This window comes from Gouania willdenowi, chromosome 15 (assembly GCF_900634775.1).
Source record: "Gouania willdenowi chromosome 15, fGouWil2.1, whole genome shotgun sequence".
In the NCBI taxonomy this organism is placed as follows: domain Eukaryota; kingdom Metazoa; phylum Chordata; class Actinopteri; order Blenniiformes; family Gobiesocidae; genus Gouania; species Gouania willdenowi.
The window spans coordinates 18,519,248-18,543,055 of NC_041058.1; the positions used below are offsets into that span (position 1 = coordinate 18,519,248).

At 35.0% G+C, this 23,808-nt stretch overlaps 1 protein-coding gene across 10 annotated transcripts in view; it reads right to left on the bottom strand.

Moving 5' to 3' along the window:
• Positions 1 to 10,115: 10,115 nt before the first annotated feature.
• Positions 10,116 to 23,808, bottom strand: part of adgrb3 (adhesion G protein-coupled receptor B3) — a 142,177-nt gene continuing 128,484 nt past the window's right edge. For 6 of the 10 annotated variants that reach the window (XM_028467979.1, XM_028467988.1, XM_028467987.1 and 3 more), the window contains 11 exons: positions 23,482 to 23,551; positions 23,076 to 23,142; positions 21,182 to 21,285; positions 20,886 to 20,984; positions 20,446 to 20,617; positions 20,138 to 20,233; positions 18,837 to 18,876; positions 16,364 to 17,028; positions 16,187 to 16,222; positions 15,251 to 15,355; positions 11,038 to 11,226 (listed from right to left, as the gene is read on the bottom strand). In XM_028467979.1, coding sequence (XP_028323780.1) covers positions 11,038 to 11,226; positions 15,251 to 15,355; positions 16,187 to 16,222; positions 16,364 to 17,028; positions 18,837 to 18,876; positions 20,138 to 20,233; positions 20,446 to 20,617; positions 20,886 to 20,984; positions 21,182 to 21,285; positions 23,076 to 23,142; positions 23,482 to 23,551 — 1,643 coding nt within the window. Of the gene's footprint in view, positions 11,227 to 15,250; positions 15,356 to 16,186; positions 16,223 to 16,363; positions 17,029 to 18,836; positions 18,877 to 20,137; positions 20,234 to 20,445; positions 20,618 to 20,885; positions 20,985 to 21,181; positions 21,286 to 23,075; positions 23,143 to 23,481; positions 23,552 to 23,808 lie in introns of all 10 variants that reach the window. The other 4 variants (XM_028467980.1, XM_028467983.1, XM_028467984.1 and 1 more) reach the window with 4 other exon arrangements.

Consider the following 23,808-nt stretch of genomic DNA (forward strand, 5'->3'; position numbering starts at 1 on the left):
ATGACAGACACACATAAACTGGGATGAAAATGCAGTAAAGGCATAAAATATGGAAAAACTTTAAATTGTTTTTTTTTTTTTTTTTTAACGAGATACGGCTATTACAAGACCATAAAAACTAGTGCAAATATGATGAGCACACTTAAACTGGGATGAAAATAATGCATGAACAATGAGAAAAAAGTGAAAAACACCCAAAATCAGAGGTAAGGCTATAGTAAGGCATAAAAAATATTAAATAAAAAAAAATTGAGATGAATCTATCACAAGACCCTAAACATTTTTGCAAATTTCATGGACACACTTAAATTGGTATGAAAATGCAGTAAAACATGAAAGATTAGAAAAAGTGACAAAAACCCTAAATCAATGTTAAGGTTATAGTAAGAAATAAAAATTAAAAAAAAATAATAATAATAATTTTTTTTTTCTGAGATAAGGCTATCACAAGACCATAAACAACTAGTTCAAATATGATGGACACACTTAAAGTAGGATAAAAAAGCAGTAAAACATGAAAAATTAGAAAAAAGTGACAAAAAACTAAAATCAGAGGTAAGGCTATAGTAAGGCATAAAAAAGTAAAAAATTAAAAAAATAAAATAAATAAATAAATCTGAGATGAATCTATCACAAGATACTAAAACTTGTGAAAATATGATGAGAACACTTAAACTGGGATGAAAATGCATTAAGGCATAAAATGTGAAAAAAGTGACAAACACCCAAAATCAGAGGTAAGGCTATAGTAAGGCATAAAAAAGTAAAAAATTAAAAAAAAAAAAAAATCTGAGATGAATCTATCACAAGACCATAAAAACTAGTTCAAATATGATGAAAACACTTAAAAAGGGATGAAAATGCAGTAAAACATGAAAAATGAGAAAAAAGTGACAAAAACCTAAAATCAGAAGTAAGGCTATAGTAAGGCATAAAATATGGAAAAACTTTAAATTGTTTTTTTTTTTTTTTTTTTGGGAGATACGGCTATTACAAGACCATAAAAACTAGTGCAAATATGATGAGCACACTTAAACTGGTATGAAAATGCATTAAGGCATAAAAAATGTGAAAAAGTGACAAATACCCAAAATCAGAGGTAAGGCTATAGTAAGGCATAAAATATTTAAAACTTTGAAAAAAAAAATCTGAGATGAATTAATCACAAGACCCTAAAAACTATTCCAAATGTGATGGATATACTTAAACTGGTATGAAAATGCAGTAAAACATGAAAAATTTGAAAAAGGGACAAAAACCCAAAATCAGAGGTAAGGTTATAGGAAGGCATAAAAAAGTAAAAAAAAAAATTTAAAAATAAAATTTTAGAAAAATCTATCACAAGACCCTAAAAACTTTTGCAAATATTATAGACACGCTTAAATTGGTATGAAAATGCAGTAAAACATGAAAAATTAGAAAAAAGTGACAAAAACCCTAAATCAGAGGTAAGGCTACAGTAAGGTATAAAAAAGTAAAAAATTAAAAACTTTGAAAAAAAAAAAATCTGAGATGAATTTATCAGAAGACCATAAAAACTTCTGCAAATATGACAGACACACTTAAACTGGGATGAAAATGCATTAAGGCATAAAAAATGTGAAAAAGTGACAAACACCCAAAATCAGAGGTAAGGCTATAGTAAGGCATAAAAAAGTAAAAAATTAAAAAAAAAAAAAAAAAAATCTGAGATGAATTTATCAGAAGACCATAAAAACTAGTTCAAATATGATGAGCACACTTAAACTTGGATGGAAATAATGCATGAAAAATGAGAAAAAGTGACAGAAAACTAAAATCAGAAGTAAGGCTATAGTAAGGCATAAAATATGGAAAAACTTTAAATTGTTTTTTTTTTTTTTTTTTATATATATATATAAATAATAAGGCATAAAAGAGTAAAAAATTAAAAAAAAAAAAAAATCTGAGATGAATCTATCACAAGACCATAAAAACTAGTTCAAATATGATGAGCACACTTAAACTGGGATGGAAATAATGCATGAAAAATGAGAAAAAAGAGACAAATACCCAAAATCAGAGACAAGGCTATAGTAAGACATAAAAAATTAAAAACTTTGAAAAAAAAAATCTGAGATGAATTTATCAGAAGACCATAAAAATTAGTTCAAATATGATGAAAACACTTAAAAAGGGATGAAAATGCAGTAAAACATGAAAAATTAGAAAAAATTGACAAAAACCCTAAATCAGAGGTAAGGCTACAGTAAAGTATAAAAAAGTAAAAAATTAAAAACTTTGAAAAAAAAAATCTGAGATGAATTTATCAGAAGACCATAAAAATTAGTTCAAATATGATGAAAACACTTAAAAAGGGATGAAAATGCAGTAAAACATGAAAAATGAGAAAAAAGTGACAAAAACCCGAATTTAGTGTTTAGGTTATAGTAAGGAATAAAAAATAAATAAATAAATTAAAAAAAAATTGCCTTTTTTTTTTTCTGAGATAAGGTTATCACAAGACCCTAAAAACTAGTTCAAATAAGATGGACCCACTTAAACTGGTATGAAAATGCAGTAAAACATGAAAAATTAGAAAAAAGTGACAAAAACCCAAAATCAGAGGAAAGGCTATAGTAAGGTATAAAAAAGTAAAAAATTAAAAACTTTGAAAAAAAAAAATCTGAGATGAATTCATCAGAAGACCATAAAAACTTCTGCAAATATGACAGACACACATAAACTGGGATGAAAATGCAGTAAAGGCATAAAATATGGAAAAACTTTAAATTGTTTTTTTTTTTTTTTTAATATTACAAGACCATAAAAACTAGTGCAAATATGATGAGCACACTTAAACTGGGATGAAAATAATGCATGAACAATGAGAAAAAAGTGAAAAACACCCAAAATCAGAGGTAAGGCTATAGTAAGGCATAAAAAATATTAAATAAAAAAAAATTGAGATGAATCTATCACAAGACCCTAAACATTTTTGCAAATTTTATGGACACACTTAAATTGGTATAAAATGCAGTAAAACATGAAAGATTAGAAAAAGTGACAAAAACCCTAAATCAATGTTAAGGTTATAGTAAGAAATAAAAATTAAAAAAAAATAATAATAATAAATTTTTTTTTCTGAGATAAGGCTATCACAAGACCATAAACAACTAGTTCAAATATGATGGACACACTTAAAGTAGGATAAAAAAGTAGTAAAACATGAAAAATTAGAAAAAAGTGACAAAAAACTAAAATCAGAGGTAAGGCTATAGTAAGGCATAAAAAAGTAAAAAATTAAAAAAATAAAATAAATAAATAAATCTGAGATGAATCAATCAGAAGACTATAAAAATTAGTGCAAATATGATGAAAACACTTAAAATGGGATGAAACTGCAGTAAAACATGAAAAATGAGAAAAAAGTGACAAAAAAACCAATATCAGAGGTAAGGTTATAATAAGGCATAACAATTAAAAACATTAGATTGCTTTTTTTTTTTTTCTCTCTCTGATATAAGGCTATAACAAGACCCTAAAAACTAGTGAAAATATGATGTGCACACTGAAACTGGGATGAAAATACAGTAAGGCATGAAAAATGAGAAAAACACTCAGACCTAAGCCCATATCAGCCTCTCACTACCTGATCTCATCAGATCTCTGCGGCTCAGCAAGGCTGGCTCTGGTTAGTGGTTGGATGGACACCACTGATGGTTAGAGGTGACACAGTTGGGTGGCAGTCATTTCGTGAGGCTAAAGTAAATCATAAAAATGGAATTTTGTTTTTCAGTTTCTGAGATGTCTATCATTTCTATGTGTCTTCTTGGAGGGATTGAACCCCCCTCACCTATGTACAGTGACCCTATGTTACCACAAATGTATCCACTACACCATTAGTACATGACTTAATAAGAACAATGCTTGTGGTATATTTCACTTTTACTTTAACGGTATTTGAGATGAAAAACGTTACTATTTCAAGGTGCTGACACATGCTGTTTCTAAATGAGGAATGGGATTTGAACCCCTGCTCTGCTCTGCCTGAGTCACAGATTGACACACTACACTAAAGCTCCTCTTCCTGCTGACACTTCTAGCTTAGAGCATGAAACTTCAAAACTGTGTGTAAAAGTGTGTTGCTGAGTGACCCGTTGCCCCTAAAAACTAGTTCAACTATAATGTGCACATTTAAACTGGGGTGATTTTTTTTGTTTTTGTTAAATATTAAGGCATAAAAATGAAAAGAAAAAAATTGGATTTTTTTTTTTTTGTTTGTTTCTGAGATAAAGAAATGATAAGACCCATAAAAAAGTTTTCCTAGAACTATTTTCTTCTCTTTGTTTTTGTGCATTTTTTAACATATGATTGAATTGACTATAGAACATATGTTATACAGGGTGGACGTGCAGCATTCTCACTATTGTTATTCGTAATACTTTATTATTATGCAACAGATCTTTGTCCCACAAAATCAAATTTTGTCAAATTTGACCTACATGGGGATCCTAGCGTACATTATACTAAGGATACTCCTGCTAAGGAAGTTTGACAATTATTGATTAATTGGCAAAATGTAATTAAAAATATTCCCTTTTTTTAAGAATTAAAAAAATAAATGATAATTATTCCCATTTAAACCTATTAGAACAGTGATATCATTATTAATACAGTATACAGTATATCAGCTCCACAGTGCCCCCAAAGGGCTTATACTGACTCCGAGGGGTGAATCTTCACTTGCATATTCTTTAGGAAATGCAGTTTGTCTCGTTATAATAATAATAATAATAATAATAATAATAATTATTATTATTATTATTATTTTAATGTTTTTAATGAAACTCTCACCTACTCTATATCAATTTTTTTAAATAAATCTGGTCAGCAGCATCATAGCAGTTTACAATACATCAACAATACATTACACTACGCATTCTAATAAATAGATCTATCAATATGAATGAAATATAATACACAGATATTCCTCAGCGAAAACAAATAAGGTTCTGTATGTCAAGTATATAATAAGGCATGTATCATTCATGACTGATTGTTTTATTTTTTTAAATTTTTTGTTCAATATATATCACAAACATTTTTGTAAAAAATTCCTGGTTTTTGTTATAAATCCGATACAATAGAACTTTCTCCAACCAATTGCTGAACATGACAGGTGTGATGCAGACAGAAAGCTGGGACCAGCTGCCTTCAGCCTTCCAATCTGACCTCTACCCAGTGAATCAAAGAGCAGCATGCCTCTGGGAAACAACCAAACAAACAGGAAGAATTGCAGAAAAAAAAACACACATTCTCGCCACAGGGACACAACTGAAGGTGAATGCATTCCTAGAACAATGATTTTTTTTTTTTAGTGAGACAATCTCAATATGTCTGATGTTTAATGCATTACATCAATACTTAGCAGGTAAACAACAGTGAATAATGTCTTAAAATATGACTCTGCGTAAATCCTGTACAATTACAGCTATTAGCACTGTTTTGAACAAAAATGGGTGTTGTCGTGGCGACCCTGTGGGCTTTAAGTCCTCTGACAGTGACAGGCCTTTGATAGACGAGCGGTTTGCTTTCCCGTCAGTAAGGCCTCCAGGGGGAACGTGACGCAGGATCGATGTAATTATGTTGATTCAGTGTTTGCAGGCCCTAAAGCAGGTTAACCTCACTGCTCTCAGGGGCCTAAGGGAGCCGCCACTCACACACACACACACACATACACGTACACATTTTGGGCCCTAGGTAGAAACAATCTTGTTGGGCCTCTACTGTACGTTATGTTGTATACTTTTTTCCTTCGCCTGGAAACTATAGTAGTAATCTTGCAGTAGTTTACAGTATAAGCTTTATTTTTTCTTCACACTAACCTAGTGACTCCATATCCATTGCTCGTACTGTTCTACTTCATTTAAGTAGTTTATTGCAGTGTTTCTCAAATGGGAGTGTGCAATGGCACTATAGGGGGTGCTTAGGAGAGAGAGAGAGCATTAAAACTAGTTTTAAAATAATGTTTATTTTTAGTTAAAAATGACAATTACACTGAACATTACCAGCAACTCACAAAACGACGACAAAGAGAGAAAACTATGCAGAATAATTAAAGTGAACAGACAAACAACAAGAAAATGCACAAAATGACACCAAAAAAAAAAAAAAAAACACAAACACAAAGAGAGAAAAATACTTACTATTACCAGCAACACGCAAAACGCCAACAAAAACACACCAAATGAGAGAAAAACATGAAAGATCACTAAAAAAATAACTAAAAATAACATACAAAACGACATTAGAGGCAACCAAATGACACCAAAAATACACACACTGAGACAGAATCGTTTAAATAATAACAGCAACACACAAAACGATGACTGAAAATACAAATAGTCAGTCTTCGTCCCACATCGGGAGGGAAATGACCAGAAATGATCAAAACTTGAAATAGATCTACTAATTTACAAAATGAGATTCTTTAAAATGTGTGTTATCACTCATTCATTCCATCATTATGCTCTATGGTTGTTTTTTTTATTATAGTATCTGAGTAAAATGTAGTTGGCAGACATAAGGGGGTACTTGCATTCAAAAGTAAGAGGGGGGGGGGGGGGGGGGGGGGGGGGGTCGTCAATGGGGCCAAAAAGAACACCAACAGGTTTATTGAATAATAAAATAAATAACATATATAGCAAACATGTACAAAGAAGGCATATCACAAGTGTATTAACATGAATTAAAACAACCAAATGACCACTATGGGTTTGAAAACTTTGCTAATAAATCCTAAATTTTTACTGTGATTAATATTAATCATAATGCTATATTTATCTGGTTAATAAAAGGTCAATACAGACTCTGGCCACTTAGATTTCTGTTATAATTTCACTTCACACTGTGCAGTATTTACATTTCATATTCCTGCAGTAGCTTTACATTTCATACTGTGCAAATATTTCTTTTTTTTTTTTATTTTCTGCAATATCTGTTGAAATGTACGACGCTGCTACCTGTAAATAACTCCTACCATACTTAGCTCATCATACCTTCATTAGAGTTACTATTTACTGTATAGTCTTTTTCTGTTGTTTTTCTTATGAGCGGTGCATCTTTAAGGTGAAGCCTATATACTGTATATATAACACACACACACACACACACACACACACACACACACTAGGCAGAATTGTCGACACCTCCTTAATTTTCCAACAAAATAAAACACAACTTTAGACTTTCTGAAGCATTAAAGCCCTCACAGCAACTGTGGTAAAACTATCATAAAAATCTAAGTTTTCCTCTTAAATCAAACGACTTTCTAAGTTTAAAGTGCTGAATTATGCATTGTAATTTTAATTATATTTCATTGATTTATAGAGCCACCAAAGAGACTAAACTAAGCTCGAGCAAGGCTTGACTGGGAGTGAGAAAACCCCTCATTATGTTTTTATACAAATGTTCATCTTTCAGTTTTTAACTATTTAACACGGTTGGCAGAAAGTGCAGCGCAGGCAGAATAGGATGTTTGCTCTGGGAAATATATTTTTTATTTAGTCATAACAAAGTAGAAAAAAAACCTCACTACATATTTAGGGAAAAGTGCGGCTCACCATCCTTGATGTTCCTTTGAAACTTTAACTGTCCAATATTATCATTTTATTACTAAGTCATGTATTGTTAAACATCTCTTGAATTATTATTATTATTATTTTTATGTCCCACATTATAACGTGGCCTCGCTTCACTGATCCTTTTTTTCTAATACAGAGCTAGACTTCTGGTACATCATGTTACCATGGCAACAGCTAATGTTAAATGGCAAAACAAATATTGTAAGAACATTTCAGACACAACTCAAGCAGAAGTTGTGCTCAGTGTTCATTGAGGTCAATAACAGAAAGTGAAACAAGGTAATGGGAGGGTTTTTCAGAATAAGAGATGAATCTGTTAGTGACTAGACACATGTTTACACGTGTAGAGAAAACATGCAAACTCATCTGACATAAACTCTACATTTAACGCTAGACATAATAACATGTATCTAGGATTAACCTACGTATGTCTGCTACTTCTAATTAAAATGTACACCTTCTTTGACCAGGGCAAGGGTTCTTCTCGTTCCACTTTCAGCCTCATTTTCCATCCAAGGATTTAAATCTGAAAAAAAACAAATTGTTTGTTTTTCTTCTGCTTTAGAGAAGGAAGGAGGTGCTCTGGTATGACAGGACACGTTGTACAGATGGATTCATGAGCGTCGTTCTCCTTGACCGACCCTTTAAGCTGCAGCGCAGAGACTGAATGTCAACCTTCCATATTCAGATTTGTGTCACAATGTCAAAAGCTTTTCAACTCAAGCTTTCAATTACTGCCAAAACATTGGCCTTCAATTACAATGAACAAGTTCCATTTATAAAGATACTGCAGTTTGTCACAGGGGAAGAAATCTCATTAAAATTTAGTAAGTTTTGCTAAAATCACTGCAGGAAAAAAACAAAACAGAAAAAATCTTTTCTGCACAGAAACTTCAAAAATATTATTACGGTGCAAAATAAAAAGAAATTGTACATTTTTGAAGAGAAGGAAAAAATTTTTTAAATGTTTTTTTTTTCTTTTTTAAAGATTAGATGTTGAATAAAACCCATTTCAAATTAAAAGCAGTTTTTTTTTACTTTTGTTTGCAATCCACAATGATGGTTCTTGGGTGGGCAACCTTAGCTGTAAATTAGTTTTATTTTCCATCCATTTTCAGACCCATTTGTTCCTGTTCTTTTTTCAGGGTTTCGGGGGTCTGCCGGTGCTTTTATCCAGCTCACACCGAGCGCGAGGCGGGGGCACACCCTGTACAGGGCACCAGTCCATTGCAGGGCAACACACACATACAACCACTCACATTCACTCCGAGGGGTAATTTAGAGACTCCACCCTAACTAACAGTCAGAGTACGAGGAGAACATGCAAACTCCACACAGAAAGGACCCATGTGTCCCCCCCCCAGGACCTACTTGCTCTGAGGTGGACATGCTAACCACTGAGCCACCGTGCACCTGAAATGTATTTTTTAATTCTAAATAAATTTGGTAAACATGAGGCTGATTTTCATATGATCAGGATTCTGTCTGGAAGAAATGTTTTTAGATTCACTAAAGGAGGGTGGCCCCCATTTTATTCTGATTACTGTAGGAAAATAACACAGAAAAAAGGGTGAAAAAAAGGGTGGAAAAAAAGGAAAACAATGAAAATAAGATTATCAGAGTAGAAAAAAAGAGAAGAAAGGGTGAAAAAAGAAGCGAAGAACAAGGCAAAAAAGGGTGAAAAAGAAGGAAGTAGGAAAACAAAAGAGAAAAAAGGGTGAACAAAAGAAGAACAAGGGTGACAAAAAGGGAAAAAAAAGAAGGTAAAAAAAAATTAAATAAGATTGTCACAGTAGGAAAAAAGGGTGAAAAAGGGAAAAAAGTAGGAAAATAAAAGACAAAAAAGGTGAAAAAAGAAGAAAAAAAGAGAAAAAAGGGTGAAAAAGGGTGAAAAAAAGAAAGTAAAAAAAAATAAAAATAAGATTGTCACAGTAGGAAAAAAAGAGAAAAAAGGGAAAAAAGTAGGAAAATAAAAGACAAAAAGGTGAAAAAAGAAGAAAAAAAGTGAAAAAAGGGTGAAAAAGAGAAGGTAAAAAAAGTGAAAAAAAGATTATAGTAGGAAATTAAAAGAGACAAAAGGGTGAAAAAAAGAAAAAAAAGGTGAAGAAAAGAAAAAAAGGTAAAAAAAATGAAAAGATTATCACAGTAGGAAAATAAAAGAAAAAAGAAGCAAAAAACAAGGAAAAAAAGAGAAAAAAAAAGGGTGAAAAAGGAGAAAGAGGAAAAAAAAAGATCATAGTTGTTCTCAAAACATTTTCTGCTGTGCCCCCTGTTAAAGAATGAAACTTTTTCAGCCCCCACATTGCAATAAAAAGGGTAAAAATTTACTTTATTAAAAAGGTAATAATTGAGACTATCTTTGAAACCTAATAAATCCAGTTTGTGCAATACCACATTTTAGAACAGTAGTAATAATATTTCTCACAAATATTCACGTTTCCCTGCTTTAGCGTTCCTAAACAATATTAATCACAATCACCAAATAAAAAATGGACTCAACCTCTGAAGCGGTACGAACATATTTCCTCTTTTATTTACATTCCTTTTCAAATGTTAACATTTTTCGCTATAACTTTTGATCAGGTTGGCATTTTTTTTTTCTCATTAAAATAAATTGGCACAAGTAAAACATATGTAGACAAAAGTTTATTTACACCATACAACATTTTTGTTTTTAAATATTTTATACAGAGCTGCAGATGAGAGAGCTTGCTGGGATCCTTCAAGCAGATTCTGCAGTATTAAAGTTGTGAAATATATTATTTATATAAAAGTGAGTATTATCTTTATTGCATTTAAAGCAATGAAGAATGTAGCTTGACAAACATTCATTCTAATATGACAGAAGAAATCCTCTTTCTTTGCCTCCCATGTTTTATAATAGAAAGTAAAAAGTGTAGTAATGGCCAAACAGACTGTTATAAACTTTTTAAAAACCTGCATAAATATATACATTGTGCTCCCGGGTCCAGTTTTAGCAAATCAAAACTGGATCCGATGAAGCTGGGACGACATGGTAAGTCATTTGCTTTGTGAGGTTTCATCTCGTGAGTTTATACCTTTTTTTTTTTTTTTTCCTCCCCCCCCCCAAGCCAATTCCTCAACAGATAATTGGAAACACATGATGGTAAATATTGTACACCAGGTTTGCCCCCACACTAAGTACACTAGTGAGAATACAAAAAGTAACACTGATGTTTTGAATCCCTTTTTATTTCTTTTTTTTTTTGTCTTCTTCTCTCTCTCCAGTCTGTTTTGTAGTTGTATTGGCACATAATGTCCCTGTCACACTCGTATCATCCAGATATGTTTGCCAAGGCTGTTAGAAAAGTCTGTTGCTTTATTCAGTGCAAAATATCCCCCCCCCCACCTACCACCTTCACCCCTTCCTCCTCCTTTTTCCAGTTTTGCATTTTTCTTCCTCGTCTCTGCTTTACACTTCTGTTTGGAAGTCTCCCTCCTGGACGTCTAAGGGTAAGTTGACACACTTTTCCCACTCGGCGGGCGTCATCTCCAGCGAGTCCTTGGCGTCACTTTCTAGTACATTCATAGTGGCGTAGTTCTGATATTCACAGGCTGGATTGTAGCTCTCCCATGGGTTCTTGTTTGGCATTGCCCTGTCCTGTGAAACACGACCAGTGGAATGTGATGTTAATTGCATCACGTCCTCGCAAAAGAAACATTTTTTTCTGACAATTTTCATTACAAAATGTACACAGTGACATGACTTTCCTACCCGCTGCTACTGAAAAGAAACATCATGGAATAATGCTGTGAAAAGCATCAGATAACACAATATAATGATGGCGTGTTAAATGCAGGGTTGGGGTCAATTATACTGTAAGTGTAATCGCATAATTTATTAATTGATAATTAAAATTATGGCGTAAATCAGAATCAGAAAAAGTTTTATTCGCCAAGTAGAGTTTAAAAACAATACAAGGATTTATTTATTCCCACCGCTGTATGACTGTACAATAAAACACTGTCTGTAAATATGTATATATCTGTATTTATATATACTGTATCCTCTATTACTGTATTGTTTATTTTATTTTAATTGCACTATTTTTCGGGTGTTTTTTGGGGGGGTTTCTTTTTATTGCACTTTGAGCTGTCATGACAGTACATTTCCCCACTGTGGATCAATAAAGATATTCTAATACTCTAAGGTATTTAACTTGGCGGTTGGTGTGACGAACGAAGAAAAAAAAAGAAAAACAGAAATAATAATAATAATAATAATAATAATTATTATTATTATTATAAAGGATAAATATAAGCATATATACAAGTACAAATGTAATTATGATTCTAACTGGAAAAATCTGTTGCTGTTGTAATCGTAATTGTTTTGTATTTGAGTTCAAATAATTGACTTTGTAATTGTAATTGGCATGGAAATTACCAGTATATAAAAAAACTGTCATTTACAATTCAATTAAATGCAAAACTGGGGAACCGTGTTACAGTTCTATGACTTACACATACATTATCAATTATTAAAATACATTTTATATCAAGTTTACCAGTCAGTTCTCTAAGGGGGTATGTTATGAATCTAGATGACCTCTTATCGCGCTAACTTCCAGGATTTAATCAGTGTGTGCTGGACTACAAAGCTCGCTAACGTCTTACAAAGCTAAATCACCATGGTAACTTATGCTGAACGGCTAACCTGCTCAGGAGCAGGTTTTGCTCTAGCTAGGATTTTAGCGAGTGATAAATTCCCACCTCCTGACCAATCAAATCACTTATAAAGCGAGCTGTCCAATAAAAGGTGATGTGTGAACATGTCACTGTGAGGATCTGATCTGACAGCTGATCAGATCAGAGCATCAATGTCTAAATGTTCTCTGCAATGCTTTCATTTACCGATGACATCCTTTAGGAAAGATATAGATTTATATCTGATGGACTGATCTATAATCATCTGATGACACCTGTGTCTCGATTGTACGCACTGATGGGTGAAGTCATTAATTCAATTCATTAATGAATTCATGACTTCACTCGTCCGCGCATACGGATCGAGACACAGGCTTCATCAGCTGACTCTGTGAAGGCGTAAAAGCGTCACATTATTTATGATATGAATAGGATATCCCATCCAATGGATTCATATGATGAATAATCTGACGCTTTTATGTATTAACAGTGTCAGCAGCTTCCTGTCTGGGTTCTTTCATTCCTGCCTTTTATGTAACAACACTGTTGCTTTTGGTCTGAATTATGGATTTTAATTATTCATCATTTTAAACTAAAGCAAAACCTAACCGGTCGGGACCGCCTCCACTGGTGCGCAGCACTTACACTGTTGCGCTCCACTGTCATCATGGATTTAAATTCATGATATTTATTTAAGATCATAAGTGGTTCCTCCTGTGAACACGCTCACTCTGCCAGTTTTCTCCATTGATCGGTCAGACGCTGCAATCTGATGTGAACGCGCACGTACCGAGGCTGAAAACACTTAAATTAGAGTGTCGTGATCGACCGTCGTAGGACAGCTTCTCTCTAACAGGGAACGTTTGGTTAGTTGAAGTCCACGAACGGAGATTAATCCAGGGTATAATTATCTAGATTTGTAGCATAGGGCCTGAAGGATCAATATAGCATTTTAAAATTAATAGAATTAAGGGGTACACTGACAGAAAAAAGGCTCAGACGCCCACATCAAAAATATTAATACCAATATTTTCATTGATTAGGAAGTCCAACAAAGTCACCAATAGATAGGAAATAAATTAGATAACAGAACATATTTTACAGCTGATTAAAGACATGGGTCAAAACTGAGCTGTCTGAGTTTTGGATGGAGAAGATTTATAAAGAACCTCCTTTTGTTTCTACTGTTTTTATTATTTGTCATTGGTACTTGGTAATTTTTGTTTACCCTTGTATTTATATACATGATTCTATAGGGAATGTATATATATATATAAATGTTATCAATATATGGTAGATATGTATACATGTAATTGGTTGTGTCTTAAAGACTAACTACAATATTGTATATTTCTAACATTTTATTATTTTGTTATATTTTCTGGTTTTATTCTCATAATCTGTTGCTTCTTTGTTTAGTCTGTTTTGGGTTTTTTGTTAACCTGAAGTTCACAAATGAAAAAAAATATTATGTAGTAGGAAAACTCTACAGTCTTTTTACTGTACAATGTTGGTTGAAATTAATAACATCTAAGTAAAAAAAAAAACTTGACCTTTTATAATGAGATGCTAACAGAAAGCTAACATAAGAGGAAGGTTAAGTTTTATGGGCTTATTTAAAATATGCTCAGTAAATGTGAGTAATTGTAAATTAACTTTAGTAATTGGGAATGTAATTGTAAATTACTTTCAGGAGGAAAATAATTATTACGATTTTAATTGGAATAGGAAAAAATGTCAGTCAACATAATTGTAATAAGAGTTGTAATTAGAGACGTAATTGTAATCTAAAAATGTAATTGACCCTGACCCTGGTTAAATGTCCACATGCTTGTACTCTAATAATGGAGTCATAGATGAAGGGCAGGGTTGGGGTCAGTTACAAATACATTTTCAATTACCCATGTTCAATTACAATTCAATTCCGATTATAGTTACCAGCATTTTTTTTCCAATTAAAATTAACTTACAATTATTTTCTATCCTAAGAAAGCCAATTACAACTATGTTCTTAATTACTTACCCAAATTTTCATGGCAATTACCATTACAAAGTCAATTATCTGAACTCAATTACAATTTAATTACGATTACAACAGCAACTGATTCTTTAAATTACAATTACAATTATTTAATTACAATTATAATTGATCCCAACCCTGCAGAAGGGTGTCCCCCCCAGCTAAGAAACAGGTACGTTACACATCAGAATCACAGACGGTCCCAGAGACAGCATCGCTAAAAAGTGAGAGTAGCTGCTCTCATCCAGGGAATATAAAATGGATACTAATGTCTGCAACCAGCTCTGCTGCAGATTCATTTAGAGAAAAAAAAGGGGAGGGGGAGGGAGAGAGGGTGAGAATGTACTGTACTTATCTTTTTTTCTATACAAAGGGACTTGCTCTGGTATCTAAGCAACGAGCTTCAAGTGGCAATGTACTGTAGGGAAGATTGAAATGTGAGAGAAGAAAAAAAAGAGGATCATATGCAACCCAGAGGCTTCAGTGTGACTGAGAGAGACAAATTGTTGAGCTGGATCTGGTTTCTCTGCGGTTCCAGGCAGGAGTGGAGACCCCGGCTGGAGTCGTAAATCGTAAAGATGTGATAGATTAAATAATCAGCCATGCATTAATGGGAAAAAAATGATGGGGTAATTGTTGGTAAGATAAATATGCATGTAAAGAAAAGTGCATTCATGGCCTTGCATTGGAATGGATTCACGCTACTGCTAAAAAAGATCTCCCTGTGGGGGGGCTTGTTCCTTAAGGACTGGCCGTATGTGTGTGTGTGTGTGGTGGGGCCGTAAAGGCTGCTGGGACAACCACTATGTGTAGGAATGTTCCCTTCAAAACCACTTAGTGGCAAAAATAACACATTTCCTGTCCTGTAGCAGGTGTTTATAATATGGTGTATTTGGACGATTGCTCAGTCTCTTGATTGGCTGACCGCCACCGCCCCCCCTGGTTTCCTGTTACTCACCATGCTGCCCATATTTGGTATGTCTCGAAATCGGTCCAGGGTTTGAAATTTCTGATTCAGTTCCTGGAACAGCTCCATGTGTCTTTTCCTGGTGTGCATGACTTTCTGCAATGGCAAGGGTTTTTGCTTTGGTATTGACAGCCAATAATGGAAATGCATCTTCCTCTCCATCCCTTCCAACTCTGATCAATTTCTAAGTGTCATAGTTTGCCTACAGGCCAGAATCCAAATAAAACAAACAAAGAAAAAAAAAACCCCTATTGGTGTCTGCATATATAAGAGTGACTGCCAAAATAAAGGGAACTTTGAAATTCAAGGTTAAGCACTTTCAAAGTTAATGCTTCAGTTTGCAACAATCTATTAGAGATTGGAGTTATTTTTGCAAGGCTAAGGGAAATAATTTTAACCAAATACAGGCACTAAACTCAAACGCTGCCAAATGTTCCCATGTTTCCCTTATTTTGACAAAAATTGGTTAAAATATATGCAGACAATCCTAATCAATCAATGCAAAGCAAATGCTTAAAAGAAAAACCTTCTAAAAGGCGTTTGACAATGTGTTTGGAAGCCAATACAGTCACTGTAGAAACCAGTGGTAAAAAAAATAAATAAAAAATCAGAGGTGGGATGTGCAAATGACTCGGGAGGCATACATTTTAAAAATCAACAAATAGCTAATGAATGGAGGGGATGGAGGAGGACACAATGTAGATGAGAACTGTTGCCCTGTTTGTGTGCTGCTGACAGCCTTGTTTTTACCTTAACTACACAGCACGTCTATAAATCGTGTGGAGTCAAGGCTGTGGAACACCAATAAGCTTAAGAGGTACAAGTAGTTGTAAATCAAACCACAAGCACAACTGTGGAGAAAAATGGGCTTTGTCTGAATATAACAGATGTATGTAAGAAAAAAAGAAGCATTTTTCAAAAACATACCTCAAAGTCCAAGTCTGAATAACGGGACTTTCTTCTCTGTAAAAACAAAGCATCAGACAATTAGTCCTGTAGCTATCAGATTAAGAAGATGGTGCTTTAGTACACCTAAAGATCACAATTTCAGACACGTGGTAGAAGTTCTTTAGCTTTGCATTTCTTTAACGTAAGAGTGTGTACCTCCAGAGAGCTCATAGATATCGTAGACCCTGTCTCGCTCCTGGAAAGACCTGCGTTCTCCTCCATTTCTGCCAGGAAGTTTTTAACAGCCGTGCGGGGTTCAAAGGGCAGGTTCTGCATCTGCTCCGGAACGCCGGGATACTGCTGCTCCAGGTTCACATTCATGTTGTCCATGCCTGACGGACTGATGTTATAATCAGGACTCATCTTGTAATGCATGAGCCTTTCGTGCGGCAGCGTATCCATAGTGATGTTCATCTTGGTGTCGTCTTTCAGGAGGGTGGGTATGTTTCCCGACCCCGCCGCAGAAGAGCGAGGCATGACTATGTAGTCTGTCTCCATCATCTGGCCCTGCACCGGGTGGCAGTCCATGTCATGGGCGCCCATGTCTGGGTCAGTCTGACGCATGGCGTCGTCGGTGCACAAGTAAACAGCGCGACGCATGTCGGCCTCAGTCATGCACTGATCCTTCAAATCACCCACACCCATCGGCATGTGCAGAGCTGAGGGTTGCTGGATAATCACTTTGGACATGATGTTGCCAGGCAACGTTGAGTAGTTGAGCCCCTCTGGGGCCTTCTCATCCTCCTCGTCATTGAGAGAAATGCGGGAGAGGGTGCCTGTTATGGTGGCGGCGCGACAGGAGCCCATGTCTTTGTGGAGCGCTGCGGGGCAGGAGGAGACGAGGATTAGTTCAAGTTTCACAAGTAATGAAAGCAAAGGATAATGTTGTATCACCAAGATGACAGGACTGTTCAATTTCCCCATGGGAAAAATAACAGTAGTGTAAAACTACAGGATAAGTAGCAGTACACCTGCTGCCAGAAATACGGTCTAATGGTTAAACTATAATAGAATTGTGTAAATCTGCTCTGCATTAGGTTACACTGCATTAGCTGAAACTAGCTGAGTTTCCATTATCCTTGGAAATGCGTAAAATTTAAAAAGCGCAAAAAACACTCAAATATTGCTAAAAAGTTTTTACGCTTTTATGAGGAGAAAATTCAGATGTTTAAAAATTGAAATGTAAGGCAAAAGCATTTTTTACGCAATTGCACTTCACAGAACGTGACATAGTTGGTCAGATGACTACTGCTCAGAGAGCAGTGGTCATCTGCGGTACGTGTAGACACAAGAGGAGACTAAGACATTTCTTAGAATTATACTTAAAAAAAATTATTAGTGCCACATTAGACGCATTATAAGGAGGTTCTTCCTGCAGCCTCGCGGGATGAGATTTTATGCGAGTTACGAGGCTCCTGCCCAAAACAACCTTCAATGGAAACACATTCAAAGCACATTTATACTTGTCGACATTTAGAAATATTGCTTTTATTATGCAAAAATCTGCAATGGAAATGCAGCTATGGGACTGGGTTCGGCCTTGTGGAGAAAATAAAAGGGTACTTATAAGTTATTAATCATATTAGTTAAGAAACAAATCCTAATAGGTCAAAACATATAATATATAACATTCAAATATAAAAATTATTCATATATAACCTGGTCTGGTACAAATAATGAACTAAGATCTGCTATGTGACTCACAAAGGACTCTGTGTTCTTTTTCTGCCAATAATCCAAGTGCACTCCTCTCAGTCGGAGGTTAATTCAATGAGCAGCTCACGCAGGTATTCTCAACATTTCCTGTAGCAAACTTGACACTTAAATTATATCATACTCTGAAGGTGAACCTCGAAACTGATACTTCTGATACTTTGAGGAACTTCAGGCTGTAAACAACCAGGCTAAACGACAGAGTAATCCAGATCGTGCATTTCTGCTTTCTCTGTCCACTCATGATTTATAAATGACACCCGTGTGCTCTGCTTTTTGCTACCCAGTGTGTCCACTTAACACTCGGTAGCCTTGTAGCTGTAAAGTAACGACGGTTGGATGAGTCCGACGGACCTTTTTCAAAAATTGAGGGACTGAGAGTTCAGAATAAAAGTCAGCATATTTATTCCCTGAATATGCTGTTAGGATGCACCCTTCATTGGTTTGGAATAAATTGGATAATGACTGCAAATACACTTTTTGATATAAGTTTTATAAGCTTTCAAGCCTAAACTTCACAACAATAGTGTTGTAAACTCACACACATGCTCTCAAATATGAACAATGGCTGAAAATAACCGAAAACGGGAAGCAGTCAGCAGGGGAAATGTAACCCACACTCTGTTTAGCTTTAATGTTAGAGATTAAACATAATAAAACAACGAAAGATAAAGAAAATGAAGTTATATCCACCTTTAGAACAAGTATTTATTGAAATGTATAGTTTCTCCACCAGTCGCTTTGACAGTGTTTTGTTTCCCGATGAGCGTCTGTGTTTTGGTAAGTGTGAAAAAGCCTCCTGTGAGAATTGTTGCTCGTTATATAACTGGTGTTATTTTTCACTGTCTAACCTCTTTTGGGTTTTCTACAACAACAATAAGATTCTTGTTAGTAAGACTACCATCTGTTCATTTACCTGATCGGCAGGCGATGTCCACGTCCTTCTCAAAGTCCGTCTGCAGAGGGATGAAAGTCAAAAGATCAAAATGGGATTCTTTGCTACGTTTCATTGGCTTGTTTTCTCACCTTTTTACCAAAAAATAACCAAACAAAGCATAAATGGGTGAAAAACTCCGGCTGTAGCAGATTAGAAGCATTTTTCGCTCCCTGCTAATGAACCAAAGGGCGACACCATTCTGCTATCATGAAAACAATTTCACTCTGAGGGGATATTAGAATAATAATGGCAAATCATTGCAATGATATGCCAGCGGTGCCGTCGTGCAAGATGGAGAGACTGATGTCCCATTTTAAAGGTCAAGCAGGGAACAGCCCTCTATTAACTAGAGAGGGAACATGATGGGGATGGGGGTGGGCAAGGCAAATAATGAACTGGAAGTCCAAACAAATAAAAAAGGAGTGGAATTGGTGAGAAGGAAAAAAACTGAAAAAAAAATACAAGGTCCTGCTTTTATCAAAGCGCAATATATCAATTATTCGACCAAAACCAGGGTTTTTCAACCTTAAGGTCCCCTGAAATGTCTAGCATTAATAAAATAAAAAAACACAATTTAAAATGTATAAATATTATTTTTAATGAAGTGTATTTGTTTATTTTTAATTTATCTATTTTTGCACAATTAAAAAAAATAATAATAATAATACATAATATCACAGAACTAGATTTGCTTTGCAGGAAAAGGCATTTTCAAATTACAACATCCCACACAATCTCAAACATCTGTATTCTACACTTTCACTTTCTCAATTATAATTCTTGTTCAAATAAAATACAATATAATGATATCTGAGCTGGCGCATATTGTCACTTTGTGCACTAATCCTGGCTACTCTGTTTAATGTTGTTTATTGTTTATTTAATGTGGATCCCCATTAACGCAGTCAAGCTGACGCTATTCTTCCTGGGGTCCAATAAAATAGTTTTGTTAAGATACAGAAAAATCCTTTACATTTACATCATCAAAACAAAAATCAGTTAATTATAGAAGTAATAAGTTATATCTAAAAATCCTAAAACATTATTCCAATACAAATTCATCAAATGCAAAAATCCATTTCATTTCCAATTTCAACCATAATACAATATTGTTATACATCACACACACTGTATTTTTTAACACGGTATAACAAACATTAAAAACACAATTTCGTGAAAAAAATTGTGATATTAGAAATGGAGTGACAACAACAACAAAAGGTTGGGAACTACTGTCCTGCTCTATTGGTGCTATTACTTGCAGAGAAAAGTCTGTTTACCATTATCTGAGCGTGTCCATTTGGGAAAGTTCCTGTTGCATCCCCGCTGATTGGATCTTGGCAGTTTCTCAGTCGACACCTGAAAGCATCCTGGACCTGAAAAAAAAAAGGTTTTTTCACGGTTTTATCATCAAATACACAAAAGAACTTTGTTAGTACTGGTTACATGTGAAACTGGATATTAAAGTTAAACAAAAACAGCATTTTTTTTTGTTTGTGAATAAGAAAACTGAACATTCAATTCCTGTTTCCTAGCCAAAAATAAATGTTAAGATGTAATAACGGGTGGATTTGAACTCCTCCTCTACCTCTCGCCGTAGGATACAGTGCACCATCACAATGACAAAACCCTGCAGCGAATCAAAGACGGCAAAGAGGATCTGAAAGAGGATGGAGCGCTTGTCCGTCATGGCGAGAACTGCGGACATCCAGGTCAAAGCCAGCAGAGGCAGGACGACGCATGAGCTCCACAGGGACGCCCTGAGAGAGGAAGATTAGGGTCACACTCACTCAAACACGTCTGGAGTCATGAAACACGTGCAGTCATGCAAAGACACACCTGCAGATTAAAGCGGTGTTTGTTACAGTTACACTTTAATCATTAATAATACAATTTCCAACTCGTGTATATGATGAGCTGTGCTTGTCATTTTCATGTGGGTGGGACTGCGTAATGTAAATGTGGAGGAAGAGGAAGGAGAGGCTGCAGCACGGCTTCATTGATTCACTGACACTGACAGGCACTTACATCGCATTGCTCGCTGTAGTTGCTGATAAAGCAGTTGTTGATACAACACCACATTTGGCACACTTGAGAGTTAATCCTGTATGCGGCTCGCTCATATGTCTGTGGGACAAAAGAGACAAAAAAAGTCACGACAAACAATGCAAGCAAGCAGGAAACTTTAAGTGCTAGTAACAATAGCAAATGCAAACACAGTTTGTTTATGTTGATGCATCTAATAGATTTTTTTTCATCTAAGCCAAGTGTGTATTCATGTGTTATTTGAAGAAAAATAGGAAGGAAGAAAAGGAGGTACTAACAAGGACGTGCTGTCATACCCTGCACGGTGCTTCAGCTTTTTGTCCAGTATACCATCTCTGGACACTAATTTATTAAAGACCAAGATACCAATCACCATGTTGACCTGCAAAAAAACACATAAAACAAGTTAGATTGAATTATTATGGGAACTAAAGTTCCTCAATTCATCTACAATGTGCTTTTTCATCTCCAGTTTCTTCTTCCCGGGGACATTTTAGGCAGACGCAAACCTCATATTCCCAAAGCTCCCTTGCTTTGTTTTCCTATTACTCGCAGACAGCTCAAGGAGGTGTGCAAAAGCTGACTCCTCAATTCTTTAAGACATTACTCTGAAATTTATTTCAAATCCATGCTGCAGATATAAAGAGCTCATTAAGTATTTATTTGAAAGTAGCTGTGCAACATTTAATTCAACAAGGTTTTGTCATCAGGGGACATTTTAATATTCTGCTGTGATATCAGTACAGTGAATAGCAGCAGTGCTCCTTTTCACTGCCTATGTTGTGTGTTCCTTGTTACAAATGGAAGGAGCAGGGCAGTCATATTTCATGTCATTGTGTTACTGATACTCAAACAAAGGCCTTCAGTCTCTTTAAAATTCCTTATCTTAAACCGCACCATTAAACAGTAGTTTGACACGGAAAATAATTCAAATACATCCTCAGTCCTCTGTGTCCTCTGACACACACTCAGTAATTTGCATAATGATATTCTTGGTGTAATGTTCTCTGTTCCGTTATGTAAATAGAGGAGGATTAAAATGCTGCAGCATATTAGTTTTTTGGACAAAACTAATGAATAAATACTTAATAACCTCACAGCTACATGGAGGGCTGTGATGATAAATGAAAGACACTGAGTTGGCTACTCACTTTACACTAGCATATTCTGTTTGTTTTTAGCACATTGCTGCTCCTCTAACAGTGGTTCTCAACCACGTCAGCTCACGGCCCCCATAATATAGGTGCCAGAGACCGGGGACCCCCATTGTACCAGAAGGTGGTTGAACACAGACATGAACATTGAAGAACAGTCATGTGGAGACTGGGCCATCTATAAGAGGAAATAAAGGGGAGAGCTTTTTGGAGCCCATCTATAAAGTCAGCAAAAAAGATGGTCCATTGTTCTATGAATCTGTGATAAACACATTTATTTATCTGAATGATATCTACTGTTATCCAGGAAGTTTAATATTATTTGGGACATAGTGTATAGTTATCTTAAAGATGTAAATCCTTGTTTTAATCAGAAATAAGATGTTTTAAAAGTGACCAAAAATGTTGGAAATTGGTTAAAAGTTGCACATTAGAGTGGCTGAAAATGGATAGAAAAAGTGGTAACAAGGGTTCAAAGTGTCAACATTGGAGCAATTAGTTTAAAAAAATCATGAATGTGGTAAAATTGTCAAAAATAAGCATGAAATGTTGTGAAAAGAGGTCAAAAGGGACAATAATGGGTCAACATATGTGACATTAGGAGGGAAAAGTAGTGGAAAGGGTTTAAAAGTGCTGAAAATGTCTTGAAAGTGGAAAAAAAAATAGCAGAAAAGGCATTTAGATTTTATGGGAGTAATGTAGCAAAAAGGTATTAAAAGGAGCAAAAATATGGCAAGAAAAAGTGATGAAAACATGTTAAAATATGGTAAGTTTGGTGTATTTGCAGAAAAAGGGTACAAACAAGTAAAAATTGTTCAAAAAATACTTTCAGTTTCTAGAAGGCATCTGGCGACCCCCAAAGATCTTGAAGATCTAACAGTTTTTTTTTTTGTTTTTTCATCAAAGTGCAATACACAATTTTTTTTTTTTTTTTAAGAGATTTTTCTGACTGTTCATTGTTTTCTTCATATTTTCATCTCATAAAAGTACAAAGTACACTCTGATGACCGAGTCATACCAGAACAACAGCAGCTGCAGGTCCAACAAAGGCATAGAGGAGACCTCCCTCTAAAGAGAGCCAACAGCTGCAAGAAAAACACAAGGAAAAAAACATCAGTTTACTCCCACTAAGGCATTAACATCTAAGTTAATGGTGCACACTGGAATACAACTATATTCTCTTCAATTGTCTGGGGAGAAGTGCCATATGTTGGGACGCCACACCAAAAGATTTACAGGGTAATGAAATGCTAAAGAGATTCTAAACGTGCGTTCGGTATCCAGCGGGGATGCGACGCACATGAAATTGGAGCCTAGCTGTGCTGTTGGGTAAATTGATTGGGTTCACGGGATCTTGTTTATGCAGCTTTTAATGACAAAGGTGCCAACGACAGAATCGACTATTTGTGATGGTGAATACTTACTATGAAGGTGTTCCGTAGCCTTTGGTTTTGGTGAATCCCATTGAAACGGCCACGACTAAGGCTGGTAATCCTTTAAAAGAGAAAACAATCCATTGTTGGAGTGACTTTTAAACCCACCTCAGTGCTTTCCACTCATTAAACAAAGTGCAACCTCTGATTCCATTAGAAGTCACCATACAAAACTACTATTGTGTACATTACAATGCGCATGCAACTCAATATTGCACTGTATACCATTAAGCAGAGGTGGGAAACTTGGACTCGAGACTCAGACTCGGGTCCCGATTTTATGACTTTGTGACTCGACTTGATGGAATCAAAAAAATA